This window comes from Acomys russatus, chromosome 24, assembly GCF_903995435.1.
Source record: "Acomys russatus chromosome 24, mAcoRus1.1, whole genome shotgun sequence".
Taxonomy (NCBI): Eukaryota; Metazoa; Chordata; class Mammalia; order Rodentia; family Muridae; genus Acomys; species Acomys russatus.
The window spans coordinates 59416993-59430977 of record NC_067160.1 but is presented as its reverse complement, the minus strand read 5'-3'; the positions used below and the strand labels follow the sequence as shown (position 1 = coordinate 59430977).

The following is a 13985-nucleotide window of genomic DNA, read 5'->3' as shown; positions in this document are numbered from 1 at the left end:
CTATTTAACCCAAGCCCAGCGCCTGGGCAAATCACTTCCCCTGCTCTGAAGAGAGACCCAAGGGTCATTTCAGTCCTGTTCAAGACTGGACGCCTTCTCCAGAGTCAGCTGGTCTGTGGCCAGGCAGCCAGGCTGGGACGGGAGCCACACACATCCACCCCCTTGGAGGGTAGCTCGCAATCCAGCCTTTACATGGGGACTCTCCTGCTGCCCCAGGCCCAGCGACCTGTCTCTTTGCTTTGGGTATCCCCCCTCAGACCCTTCCTCTTTAATGGCTATAACATACATACACTATGACTCCACTTCCTTTTGCCCCCACCTCCTTTTTTTTTTTTTTTTTTTTCTCCTCCCTCTCTTTCTGAAACTAACAGCCTAGCTTGGAGTTCATAGCTGCAACACACACACACATACCCACACATAACTGTGGAATATTTTCCTGCTTCTGGGGTTTGTGGCTCTGGGGTGTGTGCTCCTTACCACCTCCCCAAGTGCCTGACATCTAGTCTATTCCTTCTCCCCTTTTGAACACTGTGGGAAGCTGAGGGTGAGTTAGGCCTTGGAGCAGCGAGAGAAGAAGTGAGAATCACGAGAGATGCCCCCTGAGTCGCTCAGGGGGAACCATGAAGCTCCCCAGCCCCCATCACCAGGGTTCATATAGCAAGACTGGTTTTCCCATTTGGAAAGGGAACTGGCCCCTAGGAAGCCAGACTGAAATCAGCCCCACCTCCCTGGATTTTCATTCATTCTTTTAACAGCCATTCATTCCTCTGGTGTTTTTTTTTTTTTTTTTTTAAAGACCCACAAAATACTAGGCTGGGCCTGAAGGGACTATGGCAGGGAGCCAGGCAGATGACAGATCCTTTGCTCGAGACCCAAGCAGTGCAATACCAGCATCCTCTCAGAATGCTGAGTGCTGTGATAGGAAGGATGTGGGGTCAGAGGACATGCTAGAGGAAGAGCGGAGAAACTCCTCGGCTCACCAACTGTCAGTCACAGAAGGGTTCACCTCAGACACACTGTCCAGCCTTAGCTGGAACAGCAGGGAACAGGAAGAGCTGTCCTGAAGCTGGAGCTCCGGGAGAAGCTGGTTCTGAGAGTAGCATGTGCAAGGGCTGGGTGCACATCTGGGTATGGACATGGACAGCTTGGGCATCTCTTCGAATAGTTGAGCTTCCTTGAGGGACTGCAAGAATCTTGGGAAAGTCTTAGGCAGAACCATGACAGGACCAGGTGTCTTAAGTTGGATATTTCCTTGTGAGCAGGAGAGATGAGTCTTAGACAACTTCAAACAGGGTGCTTCTGGAAAGGGATGGGGGGGGCTGGCAGTTGAAAGGGGGTGAAGCAGCCAGGCCTCACAGAGTAGGGAAGCCCACAACCTCTCCTAGAGGAGGCCACCTAAGGGTGTATTGGTCCTTGAGCCTGCTACACCCCAAGGTCTAGGTACCACAGGGAGGGAAGTAGGCGCCAGCCTCAGGCCCACCCTGCCACCAAAGAAACTGGACGTAACATGAGTGTGACAGCATGGGTGGGTCTCAGGGTCGCTGAGCAGGTGAAACAAGAGGAGCCAGACCCAGAAGAGTACGTGCTGGGTGATCTACTATTAAGTTCTAATGAAGTCAGACCCAGGCAGAAGTCAGCTGGCTGCCTCTGTTGTGGAGCAGGGAACAGCTTACCAGAAAGGGCATTAACAGGATGTCCCATGCCAGACACTGGGAGTGAATGCTGAGCTCCACACAGGTGTGTACACCTGCAGCACCCTATTGTACAGGTGTATACACCTGCAGAACACTATTGCACAGGTGTATGCACCTGCAGACCCTTATTGCACGGGTGTATACATCTGCAGCACCCTATTGCACAGGTGTATGCACCTGCAGAACCCTATTGTACAGGTGTATACACCTGCAGCACCCTATTGCACAGGTGTATACACCTGCAGAACCCTTCAGGTTACAGGTTCAAACCCTGTGTGCATTGACAGACGGCACTAGAAACTGGTCCCAAATAAACCTGAGAAAGAATTGGCCTGAGGCGTTCAGACCACACACCCATTATTCCTTGGCTGGGGGCTGAGGGGTCCCTGCCAGACACTTCCCCTAAGACATTTTTGCAACAGGAGAAGGTGATTTCCTGAAGTCAGGCCAAAGAGCTGTTGTTCAAAGAGGGAATGAGAGCTTAAAGGCCAGACAACTGCTTTAGAATGGAGAGGGGTCCTGCCTGCTGGTTTAAGACAAGAAACAGTGTAACCAAGCAGAGAAGGCTGTGATTTAAGACAAGAAAAGCGTGTAACCAATCAGAGAGAGGGCTGTGGGTAATTAGGTGAGTAAAAAGGGCCCGTGGGCTGATAAAACGTGCTTTGAGTGTCGAGAATTAGCTAAACTTTACCTTTTTTCACCTCCTGCACTCCTCTGATGTACCACCCAAATAGCAGCACCCTTGACATGGTCATCCTGGGACAAAGACCCTGATAGAAAACAACCAGAAGCTGGGTGTGGTGGCGCACACCTGTAATCCCAGCACTCAGGAGGCAGAGGCAGGAGGATCGCTGTGAGTTTGAGGCCAGCCTGGTCTACAAAGTGAGTCCAGGACAGCCAAGGCTAACACAGAGAGACCTTGTCTCAAAAAAAAAAAAAAAAAAAGAAAGAAAGAAAGAAAGAAAAAAAAAAAAAAGAAAGAAAGAAAGAAGAAAGAAAAAGAAAGAAAGAAAGAAAATAACCAGAAGATGGGGGCATCACATCCATAGGAACTTGTCCCCAAGAGTATCACCTCCAAAAGAAGAAACACAGCTTCCTTTGGGGGTGGGGGAGAGAGAGGGAGAGAGAGAGAGAGAGAAGAGAGAGAGAGAGAGAGAGAGAGAGAGAGAGAGAGGAGAGGGGAATATCAGAGGCAAGTCCATACCACATGGTACATCAGCTGTTGGACCTTCTCCATGTGTCACTGGACACATGCTGGCTCAGAGCACTTAAGCCCTCCTTGTGGGCGCTGCCACAGCTGTGCTCAGGGCTGCCGAAGAAGTGAAGAAGTGGGCTCTTTTTCTTCTTGCCCTGGAGACCAGGGAGGCCTTCAGCACCTTCTCCCCAGCCAGTGCCCATGGGGACGGTTGTGGCCAAACTGCTCCTGCCTACCCTCAGCAGCCTGGCCTTCCTCCCCACAGTGAGCATTGCTGCCAAGAGGCGTTTTTACATGGAGGCCATGGTCTATCTCTTCACCATGTTCTTCGTGGCAGTAAGTGTGGGGCCTAGGAGGAAGACCTCATGGGGAGAGCCACCACCATCTTCCAGGATTTGGAAGAGAAAGAGGCCAGGTTGGGGATGGGGGGTGGGAGGGGGATGGGAGTGGGGGGTGAAGGGGATATGGGGGGAGGGATTTTCTGTTGATTGAAAAGAGAGAGCCCCTGGGGTCTATCTTCTTCCTTGGACCTCAGTTTCTCCATCTGTGGCAGGAATTTGAGGTGGGGGGCAGCGGCTAACACATGTGACTAAAGCCAAGCCCATGATACATAGGCCTGTGTCAGTTAAGGACAAGCTTTGTGCTCTCCACACCCTCCTTTCTACCAATTTTGTTTCATGAGTTGCTGATCTGGGGAGGGCAAGGGGTGAGTGAGAAAGCCCAGGAATGGACCCACTAGGGTCAGAGAAGGTAGAGGGCCTAGGTGGATCTGCCTCCAGAACTTGGAACTCTCTCTGTCTCTCTGTCTCTGTCTCTGTCTCTCTCTGTCTGCCTGTGTCTGTGTCTGTCTATCTGTCTGTCTGTCTTTCTGTCTCTCTGTCTCTCTCTCTGTCTCTCTCTCTGTGTCTCTCTCTCTCTCTCTCTCTCTCTCTGAGTGTCTTTCTTTCTTCCCTGTTATGTGGCTGACTGGTTGCCTCTTAGTTCCCTCCCACCTCTGTTCCCAGGCAACAGTCCTGGGGTGAGTGAGTCCTCTGTCTCTTAGGGGCATGTCTGGCGCTGGGCCAGCTTTGCTGAAGCCTTGTATCTGGGCCTCTACTTCTCCTCATATCTCTCTCTCTCTCTCTCTCTCTCTCTCTCTCTCTCTCTCTCTCTCTCTCTCTCCCCACCCCACCCCTTCTGCTTCTCTCACTGGTTCTGTGTCCAGCGTTCTCCCTGCCTCTGCTACCTCTTCCTTCCTTCCTCACACATCCAGCTCTTTCTAGAGATACACCTTCATGGAGTTCAGCCTCCTCTTCCCACTGGTCTACTCTTCTCTGGTTTCTTCTCTTGACCCTATGTGTCTCTTTGGCTCTATCTACCCATCTGTCTTATCTAAAGCATCATCTATCGAATTATATATTTATGTATCCTCTATTCATTTACAACTGTATGTATGATATCAGCAGCATTTCTCCTTGTCCATTCATTTACCCACTTGTCCTCTGTCTTAAAGTCCTCCTCTCACTCTGCTCCTAAGTCCTTCTGAGTGCCTCTCCCACTGCTCCCACTGCTGTCCTCTATCCAGAGAGGAGGTCACACCACATCTCTTTCACTGTTCTAACCTTTCTTTCTCTCTCATAATACCTTATACCTCACTGGTCTGTATGGTGTGTGACCCACACATTGGTAGGACACATGCCCAGGGGTGGCAAGCAGCCTGCTAGTCTCCTCCTTAGAGCTGAGCCAAGCTTTTCGAAAATAGTATCCTGCCCCTAGGCCTGCCCTTCCTGCCGCAGGTCTCAGTAGGCAAGAGCAAGGAGTATGCTGGTTCTCAGTGAGAGAGGCCACAAGCTCACACACGTGTGCTCACCTGTCACTTCCTATCCTGAGTCAGCTGGCATGACTTCCTAGTGGTGGGAGAAGCTAAGAACAGTAGGAGGGGTTGGCCTGTGTCCGCCTCTTGGTTATGGTGGTCCTGCAGATAACAGGGGATTTCTCGAAGGACCTGGAAACTCTAGAGTTCACTTTAGGAGGAGAGAACATTAGACCAATGACAAGCCACAAGGCAGCAGCCAAAGTGAGGTTGGACTCAGCATCACCCATGAGCTAGGATATTATGTATTTGCTGGAAGAGAAGACTGAAGCCTCAGAAAGACTGGGCCACCAATGTCACCATGGACACTACTATGAGCTCCTGGTCTACTCAGAGCACTTTGTCCCATGTTTGTTCTTCATGGCACCTGGCCAAGGTGAGAGCCAATACGAGCCTCAAAGGTCAAGGACAGATGCCAGGGGCTTGCCTTCAAGGCTCCTGGTAGATACAACCCAGCAAACCGCAGGCCCCAGTCAGGTTACCTCTGCCTGCCTGCCTAGGTCTGGGCTGGCCTACAGCTGCTTCTGCACTGGCTGTGGAGGCCCATCCTGCCCCACCCCATTCAGAGTGACAGGGCCAGCTGTCTCTTATGACAAATGTCCTCTGGCCTCAAAGCCGCAGTCTGTCCCTCACAGCGTTCTGCCTTCTACATGGCTCCTCTAGGACCATGTTGCGTAGTGTGATGGTGCTGAATATATAAAGAGTGGCTCTTGGCATCGGCCACCCAGGAGCAGGCCTGGTTTATTCTGAAGAGTTCTGCTCCCTTGTTCTAATCTGATAGTCATCAAATCTGAGAGTCTTGAGCAGTGACAGCCTGTCTATATGCCGAACAGCACAACAAACAGGGCGAAAAGAATGAGGGAGCTGAGTCTTGATCTTTGACGGGAGTCTCACAGGCAGACAGCTGTTTCTCTATTCCTGTTGACTGACTGGCACACAAATCCACAATCAGATGTTATCGGCCTGCACTCACCATGTGGCTTTCAACATGTGTCCAGTGTGTTACTGATTCTAAGGCATGATCATCACGGCTCACACAAGCATATACTGTCCTGAGTCAGAGCCATGAAAGAGTCACAGTGGGGAAGTAGAAAGTATATAGTCATCAAAGCTCACACACTCATCTGAGCCTGTACAACTCCGTTATACTAGAAATTCAAAGCGTAATAGGATCGATTGAAATGTGTTCCTCAGAGGTGAGCTACTTCTGACCAGGGGTGAGCCCATTGTTCTAAATGATCTAAAAGCACATATTAACTTTGTTTCAGGTTGGGTAAAAGTTTGATTAGTAAAGGCAAACTTTAAATAGCATTTCCCAGAAAAATCATTCCTGCAGTGTGTGTGTGTGTGGGGGGGGGTGCACTATGCTACGAGGTTGTCAATAGGGTCCCCTTGTAAGCCCCGTGAGGAGGACAGCCTCTAGCCTAGGCCCCTCTGCAGATCTTCTGGGATGACAGCAGAATTGGAGCTCCTGTCACACCCAGTTACATCCTAGCCCAGCCCCAGCTGGGCCAGATCCACCTGTCTCTGAGGAGGGAGGGTGCTCATCAGTGCCTTGACCCTGCCTCCTCAGGCAGGAGGTGCCCCAGGGAAGCTCACAGCCATACAGGTCTCAAAAGAGGAGTACCTGAAGAGTACTCCCTGCTGCAAATCCTTCTCCTCTGGGCCTTACACATAGACACATCCATCCTAGTGAGGTTCTTCTGCTCCTCATGGGGGAAGGCATGGATGTTTCCCAGAATCTCATGGTGAAGAAGTTGTATTTATTCATGGGGCCTTATACAACAAAAGGAGGCACAGATGCTAGAAATGGTGGGCTCAGATGAGATTGGGTGATGTGGTTCCGTGAGGAACCAGAAGAGCAGGATCCCTGCCCAGAGCTGAGTCTGCTTCTTTCTCCTCCTGAGTGCCTTGATCTGGCCTTCCCCTGAGCTCAACACTTAGAGTTCGTACCTGATTGGCTAACCTCCTCTGCACGGATGCTCCTTTTTAAAAGATACAGTATCCAAAGCTCAAGGCAGCATCAAAGGGCTGAGTGGGGCTGACCCAATGCAGAGGCTGGACCACCTCCTCCCCTCCTCCAGATGCTCTCCTTTGATTGACAGACTGTGATCAGCAGGAGGTCTCCCAGCTTCTAAATCAGCCCCCCCCTTGACTGTCACATTTATCATCCAGGGTCCCCAGCAACGCTCCCCCAGCCCCCCCCACCGTGGTGCCCCCGCTGCCTCCAGACAAGGCTGTTTTCCAACTTGCCTGATCCCTCCTGCTGAGTTGGGCTCACCAAGAGATGATTGTGCTGGCTCCCAGGCTTGTTTGTGCCAGTCGCACTTGTCAAAATAATTATGTCATGTAATAAAATATTACTTAAAATGATGAAATGTGAAGCGAAGGGAGAGTGAGTTGTTTTCTGCAAGAAATAAGTTGACTGCTTAGAAATACTTCTTATAGAACCTTTTGCTTAAAAGCAAATCTGTTCAACTACAAGTCAAGAGCATGCCTGCCAGAGTATGGGTCAGCGGGGGGGCGGGGGGGGGGGGGAGAAAGAGGAGAGAGGGTGTCCGAATCAGTCCTTGCTTGGGGGAGTCTAAAGCCTTCCTCTTTTTTGAAGAGACAGGGGTCCGAGTTGGCTCACATGCAAAGATTGACAAGGGAACGTGTGTGCACTTCCAGTCAGCTCTGAGCCAAAAGGTATAAGTGGTATTTTAGGATTCTCTCCCAGGCAGGCTTATCTGAATGACTACCAGCCTTAGGTAAGAGACTCTGAAAGTGATATTTACAAAGCCTTTTGGACTCCCAGGCCTGATCAACTCACCTGATTAATCTCTACAAGCCCTGGCAAGGGGAGTATCCAATCGTGTGCCCTGATAATACGGGGAGGCTGAGGCACCAAGCCATTAGGGTCTCACAGCTAGTGAGGGGCCTGAGGCTTGGGACCAGTTCTCAGCCACCTCTGGCTGCACTGATGCTGACCTCACGTGGTTTCCCTGCAGTTCTCCCATGCCTGCGATGGGCCTGGGCTATCTATGCTGTGCTTCTTGCGCCGTGACATCCTGGAGTACTTCGGCATCTATGGGACAGCCCTGAGCATGTGGGTCTCACTGATGGGTAAGTGGCCATCTCCGCCAGTGGGTCGGGGCCAGCCAGCACCCGGCCCATCTCTGAGATCCTCTCCCTCCTGTCTGCTTTGCAGAGCTTAATCTACTAAAAGTAACCTGCTCATTTCTCAGACGCCTGCACTCTCACCAGCTCTAAGTGACTCCTGCAATAAGCATTTATGAGATTTAAAAGGCAAAGGCACACAAAGGAGACCACCGCTGCCCTCAGATCTGGGATTTATCCTCCCAGAGCCTCCAGGCTCATGGGATCATTTGCTCTCGTGGGTCGTCTCAGCTCTGGATTTTTAGGAAGGTAGACTGTTCAAAATCCTCACCTGGACCTGGGGTACAGCTCAGTGGTAGAACGCTTGCCTGGTGAGCAATAGGCCCTTGGGTCCAGGTCCGGCACTACAAAAATTTTGAAAAAGAAAGAAAGAAGGAAGAAAGGAGGGAATGGAGAAAAGAAGAAATCAGGAAGGACAAATGAAAGAAAGGGAGAGAGAGAGAGAGAGAGAGAGAGAGAGAGAGAGAGAGAGAGAAGAAAGGAAAGGAAAGGAAAGGAAAGGAAAGGAAAGGAAAGGAAAGGAAAGGAAAGGAAAGGAAAAACCAAACAAACTCAGCCTTGTTTCTCAGGGATGCTGTCAGCTGGTCCATGTTATCTGAGGGTCCCTCCTGAGGCTCAACCCTATGCACCACTCACTAGTCTTAACACCTTTGTGCCAGGGCGCTCAACCTACCATTTAATTTCAGCCACCCTGTTCCAGAGAAGCAGCATTCTCCCCTTCCCTGCCCCCTCCAGTTTCCTCCAAATAACCAAGATCCAGACCTTGCGGAGACCAAGCTGGGCCTTGAGGTCCTGATGAGAGGACATCCCAATGGGTTCCCAAGGGTGGCGGTACAGGCAAGGGGAGAGAAGCTGCTCACCATTCTTGTGCCTCTCCCCAGCACTGGCCGACTTCGATGAACCCCAGAGGTCAACCTTTACGATGTTTGGTGTCCTTACCATTGCCGTGCGGACTTTCCATGACCGCTGGGGCTATGGGGTGTACTCCGGCCCCGTAGGCACAGCCATCCTCATCATTGCTGTAAAGTGGGTGAGTACTGTGTGCATCTCGGCTGACAGGGCCCAGGGAAGCTGCAGTTCTCCCCTGACTTTGTGATCCTCCTACAGTGGGTCCTAGACCTCTTGTTCTTATATGCAGGTGAACTGACATAAGAATTGGCCAACCCCCTAGAATCCCTAAAAACAATGACCCATGCTTAAGCTCCATGCCCTACTGGCTCACTGGCAATTACTGGTCCTGGGTAAAGCCCAAATTCCTTTTCTCTTGACCCCTGCTATCTATCCAAATACCCCTATGGAATGCTTCTAAGCACAGGCACAGATGTGGTTTTAGTGTACCCAGAGATGTGGAGACCGTCCACAATCATGACCATCATCACTTGAAATTCTTTTCATCAGCATCATTTTCACTCTTCTCAGCATTATCATCCTGAGAGGCAATGGCTGCTTAAAGGTACAATGCCAGTTTGGAGAGCGGCTAAGCTAAGCTGGAGAGCCTGCCTGAAGGAAGCGAGCTTGGAAGGAAGGTTGGGAGTGAAGCAAGGTTTTCAATCGGACTGCTCCTGGAGGGGGCCCTGGTGCTTAGCACCTACTCTGCTGTATAGGCTCCTAGCCCCTCTACAGTCCCTAGGTCCTCCTGCCTGCAAGGCCCAGAGCCCACCTAAGCTAGCCAACATGAACAAGGGTCCTGATATCAGGATAGACCCAGGGATGTTTCCTGGGAGCCACCCAGAACAGTTAAGCCCAAATCATAGACCTGGAAGGCCAGCAGGCTTCAGACAGAAGGGGCAGCAGTCGAGCCCCAAGTTCATATCCCTCTGCTGCCTTATGCATGCAACACCACTTGGAGTCTTGGGCTTCCCCAAAGTAGAGCAGCAGCAGTGCAGATCAGGCCAGGCAGTGCTTTGGCGGGGGGGGAGGGTGTGAGTAGGGGGCTCTGGTCCATATGCAGCAAAGTGGGGCACAGATAAAGTCAGACAGGAAGCTTCCATGTCATGTTATACTTCGGTGGGCTCCGAGGAACCCAGGCTTATTCTGACTATAAGATACGGATGAAGCTGAAGTGTGCAGAGGTCAGCAGCCAACCTGGATTCCCAGTAGACAGTGGAGCTGCACTTATTTCAGGGGAGATGAACAGCTGAGGCTGGCCCTAGCTGACTCTGGAGGCCAGAGCCTCTTATGGCAGAGGTATTGGGGTTCAGCATGGTTAATTAACCAGCTGGAATGCATAAACACAAAGACTTCCTCTGATAAATGCCTCCTAGTCCTGCCCATCATGACCTCTCTTTGTCCTGCCCATCATGTCCCCTCCTTGTCCTGCCCATCATGTCCCCTCCTTGTCCTGCCCATCATGTCCCCTCCTTGTCCTGCCCATCATATCCCCTCCTTGTCCTGCCCATCATGTCCCCTCCTTGTCCTGCCCATCATGTCCCCTCCTTGTCCTGCCCATCATGACCTCTCCTTGTCCTGCCCATCATGTCCCCTCCTTGTCCTGCTCATCATGTCCCCTCCTTGTCCTGCCCATCATGGCTCCTCCACTGCTCTTTGCCGGATCTGGATCTGACTGGATTTTTTTTTTTTTAAGAAAGGGTCTCACTTTGTATCTCTGGCTGGCCTCCAACTCACAGAGATCTGCCTGCCTCTACCTCCTGAGTGCTGGGATTGAAGTTCAGCACGCCTGTTCTGACTGGACTTTAATTAGGCAGGATAGCATACATGAGCTAGTGTCCTCCCACTAAATGCCAGGCTTCCCAGAATGAGTGTGAGAGAGAGGCTGCAGCCACCCACATCTGAGGCACAGATCCCGCCTCCTAGACCACTAGATACACAGGTAGTTTGGACTTACTTCTTAAAATGGGGGTGCAGCTGCTTCCCATGTCTCACCCTTTGGGGGAAGACATACGAAAACACTATCTGCAGAGAAGAAGCTGAGGGAAATGGAAAATAGGGGGGGGGGGTCAGACTGCTACAGTAGTGAGATGATTGACAGCTGCTGGCACCTGCACTCATTGGCTGTACCACAGCACTGACACCAATCACTGAGCCCTCCACTCCTAATAGCAATAGCGAGTCTTAGAATACTCATGTGGTGGCGAAGCCTGCTCTGACCAGCATGAGGCCATTGATGGTCTTTGTGAGACCATCATTCATGTGGTAATGAATACAGTCAGGGCTGCAGTCCTGTGCCCACAGTGTGCACCTGACAGTGGTATGTATCGTGGTCTACACCACTGACACCTGAACAATCCTGGGTCTAAAATGCCTTTGGGCCCCAAGGGTCTGCATTCCAGTGAGGAACCACAGGGCACTCCATCGCTTTCATGTAAGAACCCCCATTTTATCAAGCTAGAACACACACCAGACCCTCATGGAAGGCACTGGGGGGCCTGAGAAGTCAGGGTTAAGGGAAGAGGGCACCATAGCTGGTAGAGCTAAATCATATTTGCCCCTGAAGTCCCAAAGACCACCACACAAACCACCTGGAGAGGAATGCAGGCCTCACAAGTCCCAAATAAGCTGATATTCTTTCACTGTTAAGAGTCTCCATGGGAGCCAGGCGGTGGTGGCGCACGCCTTTAATCCCAGCACTCGGGAGGCAGAGGCAGGTGGATCGCTGTGAGTTCGAGGCCAGCCTGGTCTACAAAGCGAGTCCAGGACAGCCAAGGCTACACAGAGAGACCCTGTCTCGAAAAAAAAAAAAAAACAGTCTCCATGGGGGATTCTCTCTGGCTGGGAGGTGGGAGTGCATCAGTGGCCTTACTACTTCCCAAAGAGGCAGTAAAAGGCAAGCGGACGACCCAGGGGAAACTGGCCCAGAGATTCCCAGCACTATCGCTCAGGTAAAGGAGGGGGCAGGCCCTGCAGAATGGACAGAGGTTCTCAGGTATATAGAGGAATGAGGGTGGGGCTCTGCTACCTAAAGATGGGATCATGCCAGACAACTCATGAACGGATCCTTCCCTGTGCTGCACCCCCAAGAACTTTGATGTTCCCCCCCTTGCCCCTGCAGCTGAAGAAGATGAAGGAGAAAAAGGGTCTGTATCCTGACAAGAGCATCTACACCCAGCAGATAGGCCCCGGTCTCTGCTTTGGGGCACTGGCCCTGATGCTTCGCTTCTTCTTTGAGGTACCAGGCCTGTGGGGAGTGGATCGAGCCCTCCAGAGCCCTCCAGAAATGGCTCAACTCAACAGGGAGGACAGTGGGCAGATTCTACAGGGAAGCCCCTAGTCATGAGTTCTAGTCTGTGGAAGATGGTACTCTCCATCTCTAGGGCACCAGCAACACAGCCTGTGTGGACCTGAGGGTCACAGGGAGTCAAGCCAGGCCCTGACTTTGGTTGAGAAGCCTGCACCAAGATGCATGTTTTGGAAGGGACCAGGGGCTGGTGGCCAGCACCTGTGGGGCAGGGAACAGAGAAAGGCAGAGAACCTTGCTGCCATATTCTCAGGGTGGCATGGCTGGCAGAGGCACCAGGTGGCTAGCGGGACTTAGTTTAGGGAAGCAGTTCAGACCCCAGGCTGACTCACTCTCCCCCACAGGAATGGGACTACACCTATGTCCACAGCTTCTACCACTGCGCCCTGGCCATGTCCTTCGTCCTGCTGCTGCCCAAGGTCAACAAGAAGGCTGGGAATGCGGGGGCCCCCGCCAAGCTGACCTTCTCTACCCTCTGCTGCACTTGTGTCTGACCACAGCACCCTCCTCCCCGTTCCAGGCCCTTGCCTTCCTGTCTGGCAGCCCTGCCATCTCTCCCAAGATAATTTCTGTGCGTTCCCATGTGGTGTATCTATGAGAAATGGTCTCCTCTGCACCCCAAGAGTCCAGTAGGCCTGCTGCACTCTGCTAAATGCTGCTTAGGAACCCACAAACTCTGTGTTCACCAGTTTCTTCACTCTGTTGCAGAAATTTAAAAAAAGAAAGAAAGAAAGAAAAAAGAATTTTCTCTTCCAAGGCCTCATAAGCATAGGTGTACCTGGCAGAGCTCTACGACAGCCGATACTGGCCGCAAGTCCCAAACCAGTAGCATTCACAACAGGCGTTATCTAGCTCACAGGCCCTGTGTGCCAGGATTGTCTGCTTTCTCTAGGAAACTGGTATTGCCATTTCTACCCCGTTTAGGAAGCCTGGAGCCAGTGGGATCAGCTCTGGCCTAGACCCAAGCTTCTTGCATGCCTCTGCCTGGGTCCCATCCCTTCAGCAGGTTTTAGATCAAGATCAAGCCATTCACAGTAGACTCCTGATCAGCAGCAACTAGTCATTAGCCTTACAGGACAGCTTACATACATCCTGGGTTCTAGAACAAATGTGTGTGCTGAGTGTCACAGTCCTGGTCTTGGGGGAGTGCCTGAGGCCAGGGTAAGCCGCAGGCCGCTGGCCAGGTGCTGGTAGGCACAGAGCTGAGTCTGCTGCTGGCCTACATACCTGGGCTGATCTTTGGTTTACTCTACACTGGCCTGAAGCTTACTCTGAGGCCCTGAAGGAAAGATGGGTGCAAGCAATACCCTTGGGCCAGGCCTTGCTGGGACTGAGCCATGCTGTGGGCAGTCCTGTCTGTGACAGCCTGGGGGTTAGGGCATGGCAGCCACAACAGCAGCGTTCAGACATCACCTCACAAATCTAAATCTCCCTAACACCCCCAGATATCCCCTTTCCTAGTGACCCAAAGCCCAGCTGTCAGCAGGAAGTTACCTACACCTGTCTGGGACTTATTTACATTTCCAGATGGTGCCACTTCAAGGGAGAAGCTACCCACATCCAGTCCCCACCCAGTAGGCAACTGGCAATCACCTCCTGTGCCTTTTTTTTTTTTTTTTGGTTTTCAAGACAGGGTTTCTCTGTGTAGTCCTGGCTGTCCTGGAATTCATTCTGTAGACCAGACTGGCCTCAAACTCACCGAGAGCTGCCTGCCTCTGGTGTTAGAGGCCTACACCAATGCACCTGGCTCCTCCTGTATCTCTGAAGGAAGCCAGCTCCACACGTGGCTTGAGTGGTCCTCTCTCCCCAGCTGACCCGTTAGCCAAGCCTTCTGGGTGCCTACCTCCATGTGAACCACCCACAGCTCTGTATCTCAAGCATCTCTACCTT

The 13985-nt window shown here is 51.8% G+C and overlaps 1 protein-coding gene across 1 annotated transcript; it reads left to right on the top strand.

Annotated features, from left to right (window-relative positions):
- The first annotated feature begins 2992 nt into the window (after positions 1–2992).
- On the top strand, positions 2993–12753 carry Mymk (myomaker, myoblast fusion factor). Its single transcript, XM_051166746.1, has 5 exons — positions 2993–3225; positions 7732–7846; positions 8782–8930; positions 11910–12026; positions 12440–12753. Exons 1-5 carry the CDS (start codon positions 3091–3093, stop codon positions 12587–12589), a joined length of 666 nt encoding a protein of 221 aa, XP_051022703.1. The 5' UTR covers positions 2993–3090; the 3' UTR covers positions 12590–12753.
- The last annotated feature ends 1232 nt before the right edge of the window (positions 12754–13985 follow it).

Excerpts from the sequence above, each read along its gene's own strand:
- Mymk (XM_051166746.1), top strand. The coding sequence starts at position 3,091 with ATGGGGACGGTTGTGGCCAAACTGCTCCTGCCTACCCTCAGCAGCCTG. Across the intron at positions 3,226-7,731 it reads TCACCATGTTCTTCGTGGCA|TTCTCCCATGCCTGCGATGG; the intron begins GTAAGTGTGGGG and ends GTTTCCCTGCAG. Across the intron at positions 12,027-12,439 it reads TGCTTCGCTTCTTCTTTGAG|GAATGGGACTACACCTATGT; the intron begins GTACCAGGCCTG and ends TCTCCCCCACAG.